This window comes from Cataglyphis hispanica, chromosome 2, assembly GCF_021464435.1.
Source record: "Cataglyphis hispanica isolate Lineage 1 chromosome 2, ULB_Chis1_1.0, whole genome shotgun sequence".
In the NCBI taxonomy this organism is placed as follows: Eukaryota; Metazoa; Arthropoda; class Insecta; order Hymenoptera; family Formicidae; genus Cataglyphis; species Cataglyphis hispanica.
The window spans coordinates 6,754,006-6,769,660 of NC_065955.1; the positions used below are offsets into that span (position 1 = coordinate 6,754,006).

At 36.8% G+C, this 15,655-nt stretch overlaps 1 protein-coding gene across 1 annotated transcript in view; it reads right to left on the minus strand.

The window, feature by feature from the left end:
• The window catches only part of LOC126858991 (uncharacterized), a 71,065-nt gene that overhangs the window by 38,943 nt on the left and 16,467 nt on the right, over positions 1-15,655 (minus strand). The window contains exons 32-54 of the mRNA XM_050609805.1: positions 14,022-15,536; positions 12,477-13,253; positions 12,201-12,410; positions 11,187-11,330; positions 11,027-11,104; positions 10,329-10,511; positions 9,660-9,983; positions 9,176-9,556; positions 8,534-8,857; positions 7,793-8,098; positions 7,177-7,485; positions 6,783-7,097; positions 6,202-6,510; positions 5,675-6,004; positions 4,551-5,525; positions 4,132-4,464; positions 3,560-3,859; positions 3,063-3,392; positions 2,444-2,752; positions 1,991-2,302; positions 1,453-1,770; positions 581-1,210; positions 151-465 (exon numbers count right to left, since the gene is read on the minus strand). Of these exons, the coding sequence (XP_050465762.1) occupies positions 151-465; positions 581-1,210; positions 1,453-1,770; positions 1,991-2,302; positions 2,444-2,752; positions 3,063-3,392; positions 3,560-3,859; positions 4,132-4,464; positions 4,551-5,525; positions 5,675-6,004; positions 6,202-6,510; positions 6,783-7,097; positions 7,177-7,485; positions 7,793-8,098; positions 8,534-8,857; positions 9,176-9,556; positions 9,660-9,983; positions 10,329-10,511; positions 11,027-11,104; positions 11,187-11,330; positions 12,201-12,410; positions 12,477-13,253; positions 14,022-15,536 (9,327 nt within the window). The remainder of the gene's footprint in view (positions 1-150; positions 466-580; positions 1,211-1,452; positions 1,771-1,990; positions 2,303-2,443; positions 2,753-3,062; positions 3,393-3,559; positions 3,860-4,131; positions 4,465-4,550; positions 5,526-5,674; positions 6,005-6,201; positions 6,511-6,782; positions 7,098-7,176; positions 7,486-7,792; positions 8,099-8,533; positions 8,858-9,175; positions 9,557-9,659; positions 9,984-10,328; positions 10,512-11,026; positions 11,105-11,186; positions 11,331-12,200; positions 12,411-12,476; positions 13,254-14,021; positions 15,537-15,655) is intronic.

Genomic DNA, 15,655 nt, shown 5'->3' on the forward strand with positions numbered 1-15,655 from the left:
TAAAGAAAAATCGGTTACATATAAACTTTTTGCGTAAGTTATTTATAAGTTATTTATTTAAATAAATAAATATTTTTTATGAGAAAATCAATTGTCTTTAATAACACATATGAAATTATTTAAAAAAATTTATATAGTGTGAAAATATACCTTTAATTACTGTGCACAAAGTGAAGGGATCGCCAGAATAGCCAGGTTGACACAAGCAAACCGGTATATGATTTTGAACTCGACAATCAGCATTCTGACCACAAGAGCCGATACAAGGATCGCGACATTTTTCCGAGATGCAAGCTTGATCTGACGGACAATCTGTATTAACTACGCATTCCGCGCGGCAATTGGGTGGTATTCCAATGTAATTTTTCAAGCAGGTGCACGCGGCTTGATCGTTGACAACTTTACACTCCGCATAAAGTCCACATGGACTGGGGAAACAAGGATCCATCGGTGGTAGCGGCACCACTATGTGAAAAATAACATTGAATAAATAGCTTAATTATAAATACATAGAAAAATATGTGCAGAATTAGTGTAATTGTACTTTACACAATTATTAATTAAGAGTATCGATAATTACCAGGCTCGGGGAAACATCTGGAGAAAGGATCGCCCGTCTTTCCCTGCGGACAGCTGCAGAGCGGATTGTGATTAATGACACGGCAATTGGCCTCGACTCCGCAAGTACCAGGGCACGGATCTGTGCACTTATATTTGTAGCACGCTCTATTCTGCGGACACTCAGAATTGACGACGCATTCGGGCTTGCAATTTGGTGGAACGCCTACGAAAGACTCTTGACACGTACAGACAGCTTGGTTGTTTAAAGCACGGCACAAGCTGTTCGGTCCGCAGGGTGTCGGAGAACATGGATCTCTGACGGTGGGCTCCGTATCGATTTCCGGTTGAAGTGTACAAATTGTAAACGGATCACCGATGTATCCAGGTTCACAAGTACATGTGGGAATATGATTGATCACCGAACACTGTGCTCGTACGCCGCATACGCCAGGACAAGGATCCTTGCACTTGTTGCGAATGCAAGCCTTGTTCGTGGGACAATCCGCGCTCAAAACACATTCTGGTTGACAGCCCTCATAAGGATTTCCGGAATAATCATCGATGCAAATGCAAGCACCCGCGTTATCTCGTTGTTGACAAATCGCATTGGCTCCGCATGGCGAAGGCTCACATGGATTCATCGTTTCTTCTAAAAAATTAGAAAATCGCCAAATAATTAAATAGCTAATACAACAATAACACAACGATTCTAATGCATTAAAGTACTTTATGTTGTAAAATTCAACGCTGTAAAGTAAAAATACAAAAATAATTTCATGCAGAAAAAAAAAATTTTAATTTTAATTTATGAAAAACGTTGATAGAAGACTTTAAAAAAAAAGTTTGTTCTTTTATAATCGATATAAAACTCAGAATAAACAAATAACGTACCTTCTAGCACACATTGCACAAACGGATTGCCAATATATCCAATCTTACAGGAACAGGTCACTGCGTGATTCACTACTTTGCACTCAGTGTTGTCTCCGCAGGATCCTGGGCAGGGATCTTTACATTTCATATTTATACAAGATTTTTGCGGCGGACAGTCAGGGTTGATCAAACACTTCGGCCGGCATGATGGTGGAATGCCGATGTATGTAGGCAGACACGAACATGACGGTTGACCGTTTGCATTCTGACAGATTGCGTTTGGTCCACATGGCGAAGGAATGCACGGATCGCCTTGATCTTTAGGTTCCTGTGGAACTGAAAGATCAATACAATAGTTTGTATCTGTTCTTTCAATTCGTGCTTCATCAAGAATTATTGCAAGCACAGCTCTTGATAATGATTAAAGAAATAAATTTTTATCAATTTTGAAAATTATTAAAACATATCTTATCAATATTATAAAAGCCATATTTTATAGATATTATATGATTATTAATATTATTTTTTGTTTTAGAAGAGTATTGATTTTTCTTACTTGGAATGTCATAACAACTCTTGAAAGGATCTCCCGTTTGCGAAGGTAAACAGCTACATATTGGCGAGTGGTTGATCACTTCGCATCTTGCGTTCAAACCGCAAGAACCCAAGCACGGGTCTGTGCACTTCTTGTTTACGCAAGCCCGCGTTGGCGGACATTCAGAACTAACAAGACATTCCGGTCTGCAGGATGGCGGAGAACCGAGGTAGCCTCGGAGACAAGAGCACACAGCGTGATCCTCGATATTACGGCATTGACTGTTCGGTCCGCAAGGCGAGGGTGTGCAGGGATCTCTTCGAGATTCCGGCACTACGACATATGTAAGATAAAAATTAATTTCTCAAAGCAATTTTAATCTAAATCTCGATAAAAAGAATTGATACAAAATTATAATGACAATATTTTAAACAGCGAGATAAAAAGAAATAACTGCAAAATATTTTTATATACCTGTAGGTTGAACGCGACAGTTGACGAATGGATCACCTATATATCCGGATGGACAGGAGCAAACAGGAATATGATTCACGACGTCACATTGCGCATTCTGACCGCATATTCCAGAACAGGGATCTTTGCATTTATTCTTCAGACAAGTTTTATCGCGAGGACATTCGGAATTAAGAATACATTCGGGACGACAAGCTTCATAAGGATTACCGATGTATTCGGGTAAGCATTTACATTCGCCATTATCACATACAGCGTTTGAACCACACGGAAATAGAGCGCAAGGATCCGTAGGCGGTGGTTCCGTAACTATAAACAGAAATATTTATTTTTAAAGGCAAATTGCTCACTGACATGTATTTCATAGTGAGATTGAGCAATATTGTTGACGCCACAATAAAAAGATATTATTCCATTATTTCCAACAATTATATTATATAAAATATAATTTTTATTATTTATATATCCCATAGCTATAAAAAATATGGCAATATGTTTTTTGATTTTTAACTTCTTTTTTTGTCAGGAATAGTTTGTCTTTATATTAATGTTTCAGAAATTAAATTATATCATTCATATTTATACAGTATAATACGTTATTTTATACTTTATTTATTACCTGGCGGAATAATGCTGCATTGCGTAAATGGATCCCCGGTGAAACCTTCCATGCATGTGCAAACTGGCAAATGATTCAATACGTGACATTGAGCGTTTATTCCACACGAGCCTGGGCACGGGTCCGAGCATCTCTGATTGACACATGCGAGATGACTCTTGCACTCGGAGCTCAAAATGCATTCTGGTCGACATTGTGGCGGTACACCAATGTAATTAGGCAGGCAGGAGCATGCAGGATTGCCGGATATGATTTGACACAAAGAGTTCGGACCGCAAGGCGACGGGGTGCACGATGGAGGCCGTTCAGTTATCGGCATGTCTTCAGGAACTGAAAAAAATGATAATTATTTTTACATCTAGAAAAAATTTATGTTTAATTTGTTCGCGCGCGCATTAATATGATAAGAAATATAATTTTTCGTTAAAGCAAACTTTGTAGAAATATATTTTCGTTAATGTTAACGCAAGAATGCAAAATAGAATATATATGTTTACCGTGTGGGGAGCACAAAGTGAAAGGATCTCCTGTGAAACCGGCAGGGCAAGTGCAAATCGGATTGTGATTTTTCGTAGTACATTGCGCTCTCAATCCACAGGAATTTGGGCATGGATCCGCGCATTTTGTATTTATACATGCTAGATGTGGTGGACATTCAGCATTAACAATGCATTCTGGCCTGCATGATGGCGGAATTCCCCTATAGTCTGGTAAACAGCTGCATACTGCTTGCCCATTAACGACTCGGCATTTACTGTTGGGTCCACAAGGTGATGGAGAACATGGTTCCAACGTTTCTGAAAAAAAAAACAGTATTATATTGTATATTTTACACAAAATTTTTAATTATATTAATCAAATTATTTAAAAATAATTTATTTATCATCAATATATAGTTATCATAATAGCAATGGTTATCATCAATATGTCAATAATTATTATTTTTTTATTTATGTTTAATAACAGTATGCCAATATCGCCAGATAATATTAAATATAATAATTATTAATATCTCGTTAATGCAATAATATTTATTTTTAATTATCCGTATATGATAGTTAAAACATACTTGTCATTTCCTTGATTTCGCAAGCAAAGTATGGATCTCCCGTGTATCCTGGTGGACACAAGCAAATAGGAACGTGCGCTTGTACATTGCATATAGACAACGTTCCACACGTATTAGGACATGGATCCGTGCATTTAAAGCCAACACATGCTAACTGCGGTGCGCAGTCATTGTTTGTTTCGCATTCCCTGTGGCATCCCTTGACAATGTCATAAGGATCACCAATCAGATCTGGTAGACATCCACAAGCGCCTGCTCCATTTCTCTCACGACATTGCGCATTAGGCCCGCAAGGATTCGGCGAGCACGGATGTGCGACAGGTCTGTCTATTGCTATAAATATACACGACAAAAATATACCATATGCATATAGTTAAACTTAGCAAATTAATTTGTCAAATATTTAAATTCCTACACACCTGGCGGAAGCGCCAGAACGCAACGCACAGTGGGTTCACCTTCGTATCCTTCGGGACAAGTACAGAATGGAACATGATTCTGCACTGTGCATCTGGCGAGCTCGCCGCAAGCGCCGGGGCAGGGATTCTTACATCTTTGATTGATGCATGCCGCAGTGTTGAAGCATTCCGAATTATCGGTGCACTCTGGCCTGCAGTTAGGTGGACGGCCAATGTAGTTCTGCAAGCAAGAGCATGCCGGATACAAGCCTACTACTTTACATTGCGAGTTGGGACCGCATGGATTGGGCAAGCACGGATCTCCCTCTTCCTTCGGCAATGGCAACGTGGTGCTGATCCTGACGCAGTGCACAAAAGGATCACCGGAGTAGCCGCTAGCGCAGCTGCAGATGGGATTATGATTCACTGTGAGACAATTTGTATTCTGTCCGCAAGAACCGGGACATGGATCCGCGCAGTTATTGTTTATGCACGCCTTGTTTTGCGGACACTCGGAGCTAACGATGCATCCCGGTCGACAAGTCGGCGGAATTCCGGAGAATCCTGGCTGGCATAGGCACACTGCGTGTCCGTTTTGAACTCGGCAATTACTATTAGGTCCGCACGGCGACGGATCGCATGGATCGATTGGTGAGGGTAACGGTGTCGCGATATCGACGATGGTACAACCATTCACTGGATCGCCAGTATAACCCGGCAGACAGGAACACATGGGGGCATGATTAACCACCCGACACGTAGCATCCTGACCACAGGTACCTGGGCAGGGATTAACACACTTGTTGTTCAGACAAGCCTTGTTGCGATCACAATCGGTGTTGGTCACACATTCAGGTCTGCAAGCGATATACGGATCGCCGAAATACTGCGGCAAACACGTGCAAGATCCGACGCCGTTCCGTTCATTGCACACAGCGTTAGCGCCACACGGTGATGGATTGCATGGCGTACGTGGTTGTTCCGTTGTAATGGGTGCTGCGTGTAAAGAATTAATTATGAATATTAAAAATAAATAATTATTAATAAGAATAGATTACAAGGCGCATGCTGTAATGCATTGTTATAACGTACTAATATAAAATTTTGCGATATCCAAGATATAAATTTTCACCAGAAGAGCATACCTTCCATGATAGGTGTACATTCCGTGAATGGATTGCCAGTGTAACCATCATTACAGATGCAGACGGGATTGTGTTTCACGACATTGCAATAGGTATTCACGCCGCAAGAGCCTGGGCACGGATCCACGCATTGCTCTTTTTGGCATGCCAGGTTTCCAGGACATCCTTCGTTTATGACACATTCAGGACGGCAATTTGGCGCCCGGCCCACATAATTCGGCAAACATGAGCATGCCGGGAAACCGTCAATTACCCGACACTGGGAATTCGGTCCACATGGCGAGGGTACGCATGGATTGCCGCTTGGTCTTGGTGCTGGTGTTACTTCTACTACAATTGCATATCGATAGATTTCAAAATAATTATATAAGAATTATATAAAAGTTACATATAAAAGTTAAATTTTTATTTTTATATTACTATTTTACAAAATAATATTATAACATTTAAAATATCGTATAAATCTTTGATATTCGAAATACACCGGAAACACAAAAATTTTAAGAATGATTTAAATAGAGACTTGCCTTCTTTGACGCATCCAAAGAATGGATCTCCACTATATCCGATCGCACAAATACAAACTGGATTATGATTGATCACTCGACAATCTGCATTTACGCCGCACGTGCCTATGCATGGATCTTTACATCTCTGATTAATGCACGCCGTGTTCGGGCTACAATCCGTACTGACTACGCATTCCGGTCGGCAGGATGGTGGGCTACCAATATAATTAGGTTGGCAGGAGCACACTGCATGATTATCGATAACGCGGCAATTACTGTATGGTCCGCAGGGAGATGGTTGGCACGTATCACCTTGCACTGGAGGTTCTATAAGAGATAAATCATATTAAATAGATAATTGAATATGAGCTAGAATTTTTTAAATTAAGGATTAAGAATTAGAATACCAAGTAACGATTTTTTATTAGCATTTTAGTTAGATATATAATAAGAGCATGGAATTATATAATCAATAAAGTATATATGTATGTATATATACTAAATACATATGTATATCCGTTGTTTTAATTCTATTTTTGAAGAACTCTAACTCAAGCTTGTATTCATTATAATAGAGATATAAAAAATGGCGTTTATACTTATTGGTATGTGGCAAGATGTAAGCGGGTCTCCAGTGTAACCGTAGAGGCAACTGCAAGATGGTTGATGATTATAAACTTGGCATTGCGCGTTAATTCCGCACGCGCCTACACAGGGATCTTTGCATTTGTTATTAATGCAAGCCTTTGTGTGAGCGCAATCTGAGTTTTGCACGCATTCCGGTCTGCAGCCTACGTATGGATCTCCGGTATAATCGGGCAGACACGTACAAGAGCCTGCGCCATTACGCTCTTTACATACAGCGTTTGCACCGCACGGCGAAGGATCGCATGGCAATTGCGATGGGAAAACAGCTATAAAGCAAAGAAATATTCAGACTATGCAAGTTACAATAAATTGAATATCTGTTTTAAAATGATTTAAATCTATTACCTTTAGCACAGCCTGAGAAAGGATCACCTTCATAGCCTTCGTAACACTGGCATATAGGTCGATGATTCTGCACCGTACAATTCGTGTTGAAACCGCATGATCCAACGCATGGATCCAGACATTTCTTTTGAATACAAGTCAAGGAACTGATGCAATCTTGATCAATCATGCACTCCGGTCTGCAATTCGGTGGTGCTCCAAACATACCGCTGATGCACGTGCATATAGGATGATTCTCTTGGACGCGACAATCAGCGTTCGATCCGCATGGCGATGGCAAGCAAGGATTGCTGGTTGGTGGTAGAGGTTCTGAAAAGATTATATTTCGAAAATCTTTTTCATACGTAGAAATGTATGTTTAATATAATTAAAATATTATTTATTTAATTTATAATAAAATTAAATTTTATGTAGAAATTATTATATAATTATAATATAAAGATTTTCTCCTTGTACCGAATATTTAAAAATCGGAAAAATCAAACATTTTTTAGTTACTATTCGAGTATTATTTATTTATTTGCTATTACTAATTAACGACCTATAAACAATCAATATATTTTTTTATTTAATAAAATTACTAAAATTACTAAAATTTGCTAACATAATGTATTACCTTCCTTAGTGCAATGCGTGAATGGATCGCCAATGTATTGACGAGGACAACTACAGATAGGATTGTGATTGATAACTTGGCAATCGGCATTTAAGCCGCACAATCCCGGACAAGGATCATTACACTTTTGATTAATGCAAGCCAGATGAGCCGGACATTCCGTACTGACAAGACACTCTGGACGGCAATGCGGCGGAGTACCCTGATAACCTGGACTACAGGAGCAAACTGCACGGTCGTTCATCACACGGCAAATACTATGTGGACCGCATGGTGATGGCATACACGGATTTTGATCTGGTACTACTGTGAAAAAATACAATCAAATCAAACTTCTTCCTATATTATTATCACACATTTATTGTTCTTCCTATGTTATTATTACTGTCAATATAAATTTATCGTATAATTTTAATTGTATATATATATATATATATATATATATATATATATATAAATTATATAATTTATATATATATTAAATATATATATAAATTTAAGATATATATATATATATATATACATATATATATATATATATATATATATATATATATATATATATCTTAAAATAAAATATTTGGCAATATAGAGACATAAAAAAATTTTTTAATGTTATATAACTAATTGTAAGTATAAATTTGACGCTTTTTTCCTTTTATAAATTAACAATAATATTGTATTTAGTAAATAAGAAACAAAGCGGATATGGAAAACATAAACTGAAAAATGTTTACATACAAGGTTTTTCTACTTTGCAGGCTCTGAATGGATCGCCGGTATATCCCGGCAAGCAAGAACACATCGGAAGATGATTAACAACTTCGCAATGCGCATTCGCACCACACACGCCTGGACATGGATCTCTACAATGCTGATTGAAGCAAGCCAGGTGACTCTCGCAATCTCGATTAACAATACACTCGGCTTCGCAACCGTCTATATAAGGATTGCCAACGAACGGCGGTATGCATGTGCATTTAGCTATACCGTCGACTGCCGTACAAATGGCGTTCTTGCCGCAGGGTGATAACAGACAAGGGTCATACGGTTCTGCTGGGCGTGCTATACATAACATTTTATTGTTGATTGTAACACTCTTAATTTTGATTATCATTTAAGATAATTATTATAGAATGGTGTAAAATATTTATACAATACTTGAAAATTTGAAAAAATTCAAAAGCGAGATATATTTTTAAAAAATCTAAAACGCAATACAAAAAAAAATAAAATAATAAAACTTCTCTCAAGAGTTTATATTTTATGAATCAACAGCTTGTTTATGTTTAAAAAAATTATACTGAATACAATTTTCAATACTTCTTATATTTGCTAAAATATGTTTTTGACAAATATTATTGAATTGCTGGTAATTATTACCTCCGCAACTTTTGTATGGATTTCCAATCATAAGATCCGGACAGTAGCAAGGTGGTACTCTTGTGCTGTTGCATCTCGCTCCAAGACCACATGGATTAATTTCGCATTGATCGGCTTGCGGTACGCATCCTCGAATAGTGTTCGGACTTTCGATGTATCCCGGTAAACAGGTACACTTCGCGAAGCCATTCTCCAACACGGAACAACGAGTATTGGGGCCGCATGGAGAAGGATCACAGGAAGTACTGGGAAGTGTGCAAGGAGAAAGCGGTGGATTTCCTTCGTATCCTGGTAGACAGAAGCATTTCACTTGTCCGTTAACCACTCGGCAGCCCGAGTTAGCACCGCAAGGATCGCCATCGCATTGATCGCCTTCAGGAACTAAACACATTACAGAATCGATTTATTAAAGAAATATTTATTTTTACATATGGAGCATATATAAATGAGATTGTTATAATATTCCATAAAACATTATACATACTGCATTGCTCGAACGGACTTCCTGTTAAACCTTTTGGACAGAAACAGACGGGATTTCCATTATCATTCTCGCACAACGCGTTCAAACCGCAAGGATTTGGAACGCAAGGATCGAAAATTGATATCTCCTGGCAGCCAATATGGGGATTTCCTTGATATCCTGGAAGACATATGCACTGCGCTTGATGATTATTAGAGATGCACTTTGTGTTTTCTCCGCAGTCAAATTCGACGCAAGGATTGATACACTGTCTATTGAGCCGATCGCAGTATTTGTTCGGAGGACAGTCTTCGTTATATTGGCAAATATTTTTGGCTTCTTCTACTAAAATAAAAAAATTTTAATATCAATTTTTATTTATTTTTTATAAATTTATCTTTCGTTAAATTATTCTATAGCTCCATAATAAATTTATATGTGTATTATTAATTTTTATTATAGATTTTTGCCTCACTCTATTGCTTTAAATAGCTGAAAAATAATAAATTGACAAATACATATATTATATAATTTTAGAAAATATAAAATTATATAATATAATTCTAACTCTTATAATATATATATATATATATATATATATATATATATATATATATATATTTATATAACTCTTATAAATATATATATTTCTATATGTGTGTATTCATTTTTTATATCGTCAAAACTTACGCAAATCACAATAGGAGAATCCGTTTCCGTGATAGCCTTCTTCACAACTGCAGTCTGCTCCATGATTCGTATTAATACAAACAGCATGTTCCGCGCAAGGATTTCGAACTAGACACGGCTCCTGGCAAGTATGCCCGATGCACGCCTCTGTCAGCGGGCAATCCCTGTTGCTAGTGCAACCCGCTAAAGAAAGAGTGAGAAAGCCCATATAGCCCCAGAAAGTGTAGTGCACGAGTTACAGAATTTGAAATAAAAGAAATTTTTTTTTTGCGCAGCATGTATGTGATTTCTTTCTCTTCTTTTCTATTGCAATATTAGCCTTTTTTTTGCACATGTGCGAAAAGTATGCGGATCAGAAGAAAAATATTCTCCTAAATAAAGGAAAGACATGAATATCTCAAAAAGATTATTCGTCGCGATCATGCACGATATTTGTAATAATATTATTAAATTAGATATATATATATATATATATATATATATATATATAATAAGATATAATAAGATATAATAAGATATAATAAGATATTCTGTGCTTTTTATAAAAGAACGAAGAATCTTATGTATATAATTTGCAAAATATATACGTGAAATATGCATATGTACAGTACATACATATTTACAAATCTTTCAACGATTATAAATGACTGAAAATAAAATTAGATGCATCCAAACATGATGTTGATGCTCGTACAAACCTTTGACGCACGTATTTGTTGACGGATCGCATTGCATACCGGGTGGACAATAAGGACATTCCGCTTCATTGCTGTCCACTAAAAAAATTTTATAATTTTTTTTATATACAAATATAACAAATATATGTAAAACGCTATTTGATTTAATTGTAAATCTTACCTTTGACGCAGACTGGTCTATGATATTGAACATGACAAGCTTCGACGAAGTCGCATGGATTTCCCAAGTTGCAAGGATTCACGCATTGTTGATTTACGCAAGCCAATTGAATGGGGCAGTCGTTATGCGTTGTGCATTTCACGTCTAACGGAACAGACGCACATTAGATGCGGAAATTAATGTCATGAGCAAGAAAAGAGCGTAGTGGAATGTTAATATACACCTCCCAACAGAAAATCTATTTGACTTAACCACTACGTCTTGGTATTCTATCAAAAACAGTAGCTATAACATTTTACTTAGATCTATCACATAGGCATTGCGCCAGTGCAATACATAAACATAAACAAGAACAATGTATTTTTTTTTTCATGAGAGATGATGATCTCTGTGTTATATGTGTCCAGTATAAGAAAGCAACTAAAAGAGGCATTGAGATGCGTCTATATCAAATAAAAACTTCTTTCGTGATTATGATTCATATTATTTACAATAACATTGATCTTGTGACAAAAGTGTCTTTATACGCAGTAGTGGATACTGTGCATAAAAAAATGCATAAAAAAATTTCCCCAAAGCATAGACGACGAAAATAGCAATTTATTACATGTTAGGTAGTTGTAAAACACAGAAAATCGTGCAAAAGAGTATTAATATACATAATCATGCAAAGAGCGCTAATGCAGCAGTCCTTGTCTGCATTTGGGAAGACAGTGTGTGACTGCCTGTTGACTATTTTCGGCACGGCTATCGTACGGGATATAGACAGGTGTTCGATTTACGCATCGCCCTTATGATATCAATGGCATTCTGTCATTCATTATACAGATGAGCCATTTCATGAAATAATCGATCATTCGACAAGCAATGTGTACACCCTCCAGAATTGGTTGCTTCCAATTTTCATCTGGATAACGGGCTCACATTGAAGAAAGCTTGTAGACAAAATCGGTGTGACAGTAACACATAAAATGATACCACAATTACAAAACTCCCGACGAGAAAAATTTTTACCTGGGAGTATGCTACAATTAGAAGTACTCTGCTCTGATTCTAAGCACACAGGCCGATGATTCAGAACATCGCATAAAATATTCTCTGGGCATGGATTACAGGCCTTACACGGATTCTGACATACACGATTCAGGCAAGTCTCGCATTCTGTGCAATCTGTATCCAAGTTGCAAATCATATCTGTTTTATTCCAAGAAATTTCAGGCGTGGTTGATTGTTCTATAGAATATTGCATTGTCGCATATTGTTCTGTTGTAATGTGCTGTTCAGGTGTATATTGTTCTGTAGATTTCTCAAGAGTAGTAAGATTCTCTGCAGTAGAATATTCTTCTGTAGCGTATCCAGTTGTACTATGTTGTAGTGTAGTAAAGGATGATTGCGTAGATGTAATGGACTGTTCTGTAGTAGAATGTTCTTCTGTAGAATATTCGAAGGTACTATATTGTTCTGTAGTAGACATCTGTTCTGTAGATTGTTCAGATATAGTGAGTTGTTCTGTAGGTTGCTTCGATGTCTCAAGCTGTTCTGTAATAAAATATTCTTCTGTGCTATAATGTTCCTTGGTAGAGGTTTGTTCTGTCGATTCTTCAATCGTATACTGTTTCAAAGTAGTAGATTCTTTTGTAGGTTGTTGTGATGTTTTAAGCTGTTTCGTGGTAGAATATTCTTCCGTAAAATATTCAGAAGTAGGGAACTGTTCCATAGTTGAAACCTGTTCTGTAGATTGTGCAAATGTAGTATACTGCTCTGTAACCTGTTCTGATGTCATAAGCTGTTTTGTAGTGGAACGTTCTTCTGTGGTATGTTCTGATATGTCATAACGTTCTGTAGTAGAAATATATTTTGTAAACTCTTCGGTGTATTGTTCTGTAGGTTGCTGCGACGTTCTAAATTGTTCTGTTGTAGAATATTGCTCTGTAGAATATTCAGGAGTATTATATTGTTCCGTAATCGAGATCTGCCCTGTAGGTTGTGTAAATGTAGTATACTGCTCTGTAGTCTGTTTTGATGTCATAAGCTGTTCTGTAGTGTAACGTTTTTCTGTGGTATGTTCTGATGTGCCATAATGTTCTGTAGTAGAAATATATTCTGTAAACTCTTCGGTGTATTGTTCTGTAGGTTGCTGCGACGTTCTGAATTGTTCTGTTATAGAATATTGCTCTGTAGAATATTCAGAAGTATTATATTGTTCCGTAGTCGAGATCTGTCCTATAGGTTGTGTAAATGTAGTATATTGTTCTGTAGTTTGTTCTGTTGTAAACTGTTCTGTAGTGGAACGATCGTTTGCAGTATATTCCGACATATCATAATGTTCTGTAGTAGAAATATGTTCTGTAAACTTTTCAATGTTCTGTTTTAAAGTAGTATATTGTTCTGTAGATTGCTGCGACGTTTTGAATTGTTCTATTGTAGAATATTGCTCTGTAGAATATTTAGGAGTGCTATATTGTTCCGTAGTCGAGATTTGTCCTGTAGGTTGTGTAAATGTAGTGTATTGTTCTGTAGTTTGTTCTGTTGTAAGCTGTTCTGTAGTGGAATGTTCTGTTGTGGTATGTTCTGATGTATCATAATGTCCTGTGAACTCTTCAGGGTACTGTTTTGAAGTAGTATATTGTTCTGTAGGTTGCTGCGACGTTCTAAATTGTTCTATTGTAGAATATTGCTCTGTAGAATATTTAGGAGTGCTATATTGTTCCGTAGTCGAGATCTGTCCTGTAGATTGTGTAAATGTAGTGTATTGTTCTGTAGTTTGTTCTGTTGTAAGCTGTTCTGTAGTGGAATGAGTGGAATCTTCTCCAGTATGTTCCGATATGCCATAACGTTCTGTAGTAGAAATATGTTCTGTAGACTGTGCAGACGTAGTGTACTGTTTCAAAGTAGTGTATTGTTCTGTAGGTTGTTGTGATGGTTCAAATTCTTTCGTAGAATATTCTTTTATAAATTGAGATGTAGTATATTCTTCACTGATAACGGATTGGTTTGTTATAGAAATATCAGTGCTTTTCTGAGTATTGGCATTATCAGTAGTTGATTCATCTGTCATAGATATAGGTGATTTAGATGTTATTACAGATAATGGAGTGGTGTCTTTTACATATGACTCAGTGGTATGTAATGATTCAATCTCGGCAGTGCTCGATTCTTGTGTAGTTTCTTTGGTACGTTCAATATTTATCGTAGATGTTTCAGCATGTTCTAGGATATTCGGAGATGATACAGTATGATCTGTTTGTATAGAAAATGTAGTACTGATCGTGCTCTCAGTATTTTCTATGTATGGTTCAGTAATTTTTTCTAATGGTTTTGTTAATTCTTTAAATTCTGCAGTAGTAAAATATTGTGTCGTTGTAATTATTGACGTTTCTTCATTACCTATATTAGGAACTTCTGTAATAGGAACCATAGTTACATTCTTAGGAACTTCTGCACCGTTACTTACTTCCGTCGACTTAGACATTGTTGTTGTTTCAATGCCCTTATCAGAAATCGTAGTATCAATAATATCGGTGCGATTGAATATAAATGGAAAAGTTATACTCGGAATAGTAGTTGTTTCAAACATTTTGGTTGTTGTAAAATTTTTTTCATAATCAAATTCAGATGCACTCTTTGTTGCCGCGATTGTGGTAGAAAAAAATACATTTTCTGTAATAGTTTCTTCTGTAGATGGAATAAGAAAAGTAGTCATTAATTCACTTTCAGTAGTAATTGTACCTGCTTTTGTATACTCTGTTGAAGTAGTTTCAAAATCAGTGCTTTCGAATAATGAAGTAGTAAAACGACTAGACGTAACATTTTCTAACATATCAACGTTTGTCGTTGCAAACAAAGTATTGTTTAAAATATTAATTTCGGTTGCATTCAATATCGAAGATACACTCGTCGTATGATCCGAAAATTCTGTAACAGTTTCTGTCAATGCGACAGTTGTATCTGATATATTTATCATTTCGGTAGTAATATTTTTCAACAAATTTTCAGTAACTTCGGTAAAAGGAACTGTATTTTTCTCCGTATATGCGATTGATATTTCCGTGGTGGAAATAGGAGGTATAGACGGAGGAAGATTAGTGCTTGTTCGTAATGTAGTACGAACGGTTTCGGAAGATGCGTGATCTGAATCTATAGAACGTAATGTTGTTACGCCATTATATGAACACTGTTTGTCGTTAGGATCGCAACTGCAAATAGGCCTGTGCGCTTCAACCCGACACTGAACTGCCAATTGACATTTGTTGATACAGGGATCAACACAGGAACTTTCGATGCAAGCTTCTACGTCACTGCAGTCATCATCGGATTTGCAAACTGGCTTAGGCATGGGGTGAAGAACTGCTGCGGATATAATATAACGTAAACATAATAACTGATAAAGTGGAAAAAACTGAAATTGAGAAGCGATTTTAATTAGGCTACGCTACAAATCAGTTTACAGTTTATATTCAATTACTACA